We start from the raw sequence: 7,032 nt of genomic DNA, 5'->3' as shown, positions 1-7,032 counted from the left end.
CTCCTTGAAAAAGCCACGGAAGGCGAAACGTACGTTGGAGGGAGCCTGGACACATTGAGCCACACATTACGGGTATATATTATTTGGATTTATATATTATTTTTGTGTACTCTTTATGCACTTTATTAGGAGCTGTTTTTTCAGCCCATATATATTATGCACATTATTATTATTATCCTCATCATTTTTGTATGATTATTTATCTATAGTGCTCACTTTGTCCTTTTTATATGCATTTTTAATATATGTATTTTGCTGTAATTATGGTATGTTACTATGTCTGGTTCTGTATACTCATTGGTAATTATGTAATAAATTTGAGTCTTAATGTCTTGGACTCCGTTTGGTATATTCATTTTTTGAGTAGGTCATTGTATTTATAATGAATATCCATTTATGACTTATTATTTGGTGAATTTTTTCATTTAGTTGTTGGCTTATTCATCCATCAAAATGCCAAATAGAGAACCGTCATTTATCATGCCACAGAACGTTTCCACTGCCCCAGAGTATAGTGGTGGTGGCTTTACACTATTCCATCCGATGCATGGCATTGTGCTTGGTGATGTAAGACTGCATGCTGCTGCTGGGCCAAGTAAACCCTGACATAGAGCTACTGGTGCAGACTCTGCTGATATTAATGTCAAAGGAGATTTGGACTCTGCAGTTATTGAGCCAGCAGAGCCATGGTGACTTTTATGCACCATGCATATCGAGACTTTGTGACAGCGCTCTGCAACTTTACAAGTTGCTGTGGTTCCCAGACACTTTCACTATTAGGCCTCATACCCATTGGCGATTAAATAAACGGTCCGATTTCTGGATTGGAAAAAAGGGTGGAGTGTTATGCCAGTGTCATGCGATTTTTATTTTTCCATCCGGTTTTTTTTTCCCAGCCACTCTTTTTCTACAGACATTTACAGGACCATTTACAGTGTTCTATACCACATAATGGTGATGTATCCGTTAAAGACGGATGGTCTGTTTTTGGTCCGTTTTTTTAATAGCACCCATTGACTTCTATTGTCAAAAATCGCTGCAAATCGCAGCATGCTGCAATTTTTTTCGCAGACCGATTTTGGCTGAGAAAAGAAAAGAAAAAAAAGAAAAAAAAAAAAAAAAAAAATCGCAAGCGAGATGTCACCCATTCACATGGGTCAGAGTGCAATCCGATTAAAAGTCAGATTGCAATTGTCTGATATAATCGCCAATGGGTATGATACTTAATACTACTTCCGGGCAATCATGAAGTTCCAGGAGGGCAGGGAAGGGGGAAGAAATGTTAATAATTGGCCTTTTACACCGGTGATATTCTATTACAGTACCACTCAGTTAGCCCTTAGTCTCCTTATGGAATAGCTTGTTCTATCTATAAATCATAGGTTGCATCGCCAAAGATCGTCCTGTGCTGCTGCTATATAACAGCATAATGCCAGTAAATGGAGCGTGGTGAATTAGCATTGCCACCCCAGAGTACCACAACTGCAGAAAATTCGCTCTAATTGCTTCTTTTGCAATTTGCGTGCGAGTCTAAAATGCAGCAACTTTCACCTACATTATGCTGCGATGTATCAGCAGCATATGTGGTCACACTGCACTAAAGTAACAATAAAGCCCCAGCCTAAAGGCCCCGTCACACTAAGCGATATCGCTATAACGTCACTGATTTTTGTGACGTAGCAGCGATATTGCTATGTCTGATACCTCTCACCGCTCCCCCGCTGGTTATCGCTGATCGCGCGAGAACGTCCTGGACCGTTTCTCGTTGGCCACTTCCTGCGGCACTGACGAGCGACGTGGGCAGGAGGACGCAGGATCGCCTCGTCTGATAAGTAGTGACCCCCGTCCCCTGCGATGTCGCTGGTGATATCTGCCTGTGTGGCAGCTCACTAGCGACCACTTAGCGATGCACCAGCGATCCTGACCGCGTCATATTGCTGGTACATCGCTAAGTGTGACAGTACCTTAACTCCTTCCCCAAACACAATAGATAATAGTGGGTAGACACAAATGGACTTGAGAACATAGGATCAGTAATACCAAATTCATGAGCTAAGGATCAAAGCAAAAATACTTATAAAAAAAAAAAAGTACTATCGGGTACAATTGGTGCTTATATGGTTCAATGTATATGAAAACAGTTGTTTTCCAATCAATGTGTGGATATTAGATTAATCCTAACGTTCAAACTGAACTAGAAAGCATCTATAAAATTTCGGGACATTACATCCATAAGGATGATAAAAAAATTCTCATTAAAAAGCTTGACATTTTTGTTAACAGAGCTCATATATATATTTTTTTCTGTTTGTGTCAAGAATACACTAAGACACTGAGCACTATTGCATTTTATTAATTCATTTATCTGTTATTTTTTCTGTAATTTGAGGAGTGGTATATAATACATTATTCTATTTTCTACATTGTTATGAGCTCTGCTTAACAAAAATTAAGCTTTTTCATGAGAAAAAAAAATGTATTATCATTATGGTTCATTTAAGTATCTATAGTGTAATTTCACATTAGTGCTCATATATTATGGATATAATGTCCTGAGGTTTTATAGATGCTTTCTAGTTCAGTTTGAACAATGGATTAATCCTCACATTGATTGGAAAAATAACTGTTTTCATATACATTGAACCAGATAGTACTTTTTTTTTTGTATAAGTTTTTTTTTTCATTTGCTTTGATCATTAGCTCATGTCTTGGGTATTACTGATCCTGTGTTCTCAGCTCCATTTGTGTGTCTACTCACTATATTATTAGAGTTAATTTTTACCAATTGTTTGTTAACGTTAAGATTGAATTTTAAACTTATTTGGTATATACTTCTTGTAATTTATAGGTTTAATGGTATTTTGGAAGTGCCTTATGCAATTAAGTCACCCCTTTATGGTTATACTGTTAAATAACGGTGGGCCAAAAGTTGTCCATCTCTTCTGACTCCTTCCTACAAGGGGGTACTCACTCTTCTGAAAGAGCCGCTGACAAACCTCTTTAGCAGGCTGAAATAGAAGTAGCACAAAGACTAATCTGGATAATAAGAGTGACATTTGAGACTGCAGAGTAATGTTTATACAGTAATACAGCCACAACAGCAATGGTGAGCCTTCCAGACCAACCCAAAATAAGTCCCCTTTATTTCTGCATAAGCCTCTTACTATGCAAATCCTTTGGTCATCAGCACCTTAGTGGACACCTATTGTTCTGGAGGGACCAGATAGCATCAAGACAAAAAGTCCCCAATTTTCATAGTGTGGAGTAATTAGACCCAAGCCCTTCTTTGGGAGCACCTGGACTGCTAAAGCCAAATGACTTCACCTTTGCCAGAGGGGGCCTGGCTGTGCACACAATGGCCTGATTCTGGCCACAAAGAAGCAATTACAGGAGAACAGTACACAATGAAAAGCATTGAATATCAATGTGTAGCTCCTCCTGATGGTCTACAGATAATGGAAAAACCACTGGCTGGCAGAGTTCCTACAAGCTATAGACCAGCAGCAGTCACATTGTCAGCGGTACCAATTAATAACAGAACATTGATAACAGTAGATCAGTTTTATTTTACTGTAAAAAATAAAGTGCAATTAAGGCTCAGTTCACACACACATATAGCACTCGCCACTTAAGTGCCATGATGAAAACCTCCAAAAAGAATTCAGATGGGATCCCAGACGGAGCCAAGTGTTTCAATGAAACTGAGCAAGCCCCTGTGGACACAGTCTGGCCTCTGTCCTGGCAGCATTCGGCTTCTTTTTACCCATACATGCACAAATACAACCAAGTAATTGCGTAGGTCTGAAAAATACGAATACTGCTAGGAGGAAGGTCAGTGTCCACAGCTTCATTGCAGTAATTAGCTCAGTCTGGGGGTGGGAAATAATGGGGATTTTAACAGACTGAATGGTCTGCTGAAATCGCCCCCTCGACTAATTGGTATATTCTTCCTTAAGGGGGCGCAAAGTCTGAATCATATAGATTTCTGCAAATCCCAAATTATGAAAATAGGTAGGTTGTAATATTTTGCACAGGTATACACACGACTTAGAGGGGGGCGGCTTACTCCCATTTGACAAAAAAAAAACAAAAAAAACACCACATGCATCAAATCTGCACTGTGTGCACAAGGCCTATGTAAACCTCCAAGAAGCGGTCATGATGAATTACTAAACCTTAAAATGTTAAGAAGACGGGTATTTTTTATATATAAAATACAATTTACAGTCATAAAACAGGAATTACTGATAAATATAAGATTTTTTAGTTCTTTACATGACTTGTGTCAAGGCGTTGAAGGCCGCAGTGATGGACGGCTTGGGCTCTAGGCACAAGAGTCACTTGTTAAAAACATTTATACCAGCCCCAAAAATGACAGAACACGTGGCATTTACATATTCTGTGTTAGCCATTGTCATAAAACCACTTCTTTCCCCAATAAAACCAGGCCATGTTACGGTCCTTTGAAGCCATTGTCGATTTTGGTAAAATATAAAAGCTCCTCAGTGGGCTCAACATTAAGAAGGCGAGTCTTCTGGCACAATGGGGTCTATATGTTGGGTCACTGGGAGGTAGGTTGTAGATTGGGGGTAACAGCTCCTGGCATCAATGTAAGAAGCTGGTGCCATTAAAATGGCATGCTCTCCTGGCACAGCATAGTTAATGAATGGTGGCTGCAAGAAAGGAGCGGCAGGTGGAGCGGCATGCAAAAACTGTGCATTTGGTGGACAGGACATGATTGGAAAGGCTTGCGGCATGTTCATATACAAATTAAGATTTTCAGATCCCAGAGGACATAGATTTTGTGGGCGAGCACCTACAGATCCACGAGATGCAGAGTTGGAGCTGGAACTGGAGTGCCTAGAGACATCGGTAGATGGTTCTGGATCCAACAGCCGGCTTTGTTGTGCAGGCCCATTGATCTGGGTTGCTTCCTCAGGTCCAAGACATCTGCAGCAGCATACTCCTACAAGAGCACCCACGATGACAAAGCTCACAAATATGGTGCCAACCAGGAGAAAAGGAAGGTACGTGGGCACTGGAAGAAAAGGTTAAAGGCGTTGGGTTAGACTTTATCATAAAATGGAAAAAAATTTAAAAAAAAAAAAAAAAAAAAAAAAAAACACGTCAAAAACCTGACAACAGATCTCAAAAAGGTCTGGGCTCAATGTATACAAATTTGTACTATAATGTTTCCATGGTTGCCTGCTGAAGCTCAATCTTTGCTGGGTTCCTTAGCACTGAGAGAGAAAAAAAATAATACATGCATCAATACCTGTATGGATGCTACAAGGATTCTTTTGGCACATGTCAGATCCATTTTATGACATGGATAAGTTGAACCTATACATCATGGTTTCCAGCATGTAGCAGACAAATTACAATACCAGGTTTAAAAAAAAAAAAAAACCTGCAGTAAGGAAAGATGCCATCTCTCCTTATAAATATTATCCTCATCCCACAATAATGCAAAATATTTATCACATGCGAAAATAAGTCCTCAAAAATGTCAGTACCATACACATAATAAAGACCACAGTTCATGTATCAGTCTAAGGATGGTGGTATATACGGAGCATAAATTCACTAGTCTGGCACTGACCTTACCACTGTATGTATTATTTTTCCCCCTTTCTAACCTTTGGGGTTAGTTCAGTTGTTAATGGGCCACATCTCACATATCTGCAATGACTGGAATGGACAGATTTGATGCAAAAAAATTCAGAGACTCCTCTGTTGATGTAAATACGACTTGCGCAAATCTGCATTCTAACTGTTGAACAACAAAATTTAGATGAACAGAAGTGATTTTCAGTAGCAGAATTTTCTGTAACAAATCTGCCACATGTGAATTAGAGTTTCAACTGAGAAAAAAAAAAAAATCCACAAACTGCTAGAGAAGGCCATTTTGGTATCATACACATATCTGCACACTACCGGCATTGCATTATATTAATAGCACAGTCTGGGACTCACCGGCAGCTGGAATCTCAATGGCTGGCGCTCCTTCCTTGAACATGTCTTCATGCTCCTCACTAGGGCACAGACCCTGGTCCAGTCTGGACTCACTGGCAGTGCAGCAGTACGGTAGATTACAGGCCCCACAACAGTAGGTAGCTTCTATATGGTCATATTGTTCTGGGCACTGAAATCCTGGGTGCCAACTTCCATAGTTGTCTGACCATCCATGGCAGTACTCTCCAAACTGTGCCCAAGAAGCACTTACATGGAGGAACAGGATCAACAAAGGACCCATGGTGCAAGCTGATGAGTAATTGCTGAGTGCTGTAGGGGGTAGATGAGTTTTATCAGCTGCTGCTATAACCCGCCTTCCCTGGAAGGGAGTGTCAGTCACCTCAGCCCCAGACACTCCACCCTACCCCCCATTGCCACTTATCATAGAGACATCTGCACCACAGAGCTGCCATGGGGAGACTGCCATGAGGATTGTACTTCACAACTGTAGACTTGTACAAACTCTGCAAGATCCAAAATTGATGGTAATCTGCTCATAATTTGCCATCATTTTCTGGACAGTCCAAGCAGGTACAGATTGATGCCAGCCCTGAAATCAATACTGATGGCCAAAGGTCGTGTGGCCAAAGTTTGCGACTCTGCAGCATATTACATGTGGACGGGGTGTTGGCACGCAAGATACTGCGACATCAACCAGCAAGTTGCCCAAACTCCATCTAGATCCAACCTTATGAGACTTGTCGCAGTAGCTCGTTGGCTCTCAATTCAACTCTATTTACTTACATTATGCTGGGACTTAGCCTTGGCATACGGTGATACTTGGCCTCACAACCTGCGTCACATCCAAAGTTGCTATGTAGCCCCAGTCTTAAGGTACTGTCACACTTAGCGATGTACCAGCGATATGATGCGGTCAGGATCGCTGGTACATCGCTAAGTGGTCGCTAGTGAGCTGCCACACAGGCAGATCTCACCAGCGACATCGCTGGGGACGGGGGTCGCTACTTACCTGTCAGACAAGGCGATCCTGCGTCCTCCCGCCCGGCTCCACGCTCG

At 41.1% G+C, this 7,032-nt stretch overlaps 1 protein-coding gene across 1 annotated transcript; it reads right to left on the bottom strand.

Moving 5' to 3' along the window:
* Positions 1-3,546: 3,546 nt before the first annotated feature.
* Positions 3,547-6,302, bottom strand: LOC141050895 (protein shisa-1-like). Its single transcript, XM_073547571.1, has 2 exons — positions 5,977-6,302; positions 3,547-5,038 (listed from the first exon to the last, which is right to left on the bottom strand). Exons 1-2 carry the CDS (start codon positions 6,254-6,256, stop codon positions 4,518-4,520), a joined length of 801 nt encoding a protein of 266 aa, XP_073403672.1. The 5' UTR covers positions 6,257-6,302; the 3' UTR covers positions 3,547-4,517.
* Between the last annotated feature and the right edge of the window lie 730 nt (positions 6,303-7,032).

The sequence above is a fragment of the Dendrobates tinctorius genome, unplaced genomic scaffold (genome assembly GCF_039654945.1).
Source record: "Dendrobates tinctorius isolate UK_male_01 unplaced genomic scaffold, ASM3965494v1 ptg000154l, whole genome shotgun sequence".
NCBI classification, from domain to species: domain Eukaryota; kingdom Metazoa; phylum Chordata; class Amphibia; order Anura; family Dendrobatidae; genus Dendrobates; species Dendrobates tinctorius.
This window is presented reverse-complemented; position numbering and strand designations above follow the sequence as displayed.

Excerpts from the sequence above, each read along its gene's own strand:
- LOC141050895 (XM_073547571.1), bottom strand. The coding sequence starts at position 6,256 with ATGGGTCCTTTGTTGATCCTGTTCCTCCATGTAAGTGCTTCTTGGGCA. Across the intron at positions 5,039-5,976 it reads CATTGAGATTCCAGCTGCCG|TGCCCACGTACCTTCCTTTT; the intron begins GTGAGTCCCAGA and ends CTTTTCTTCCAG.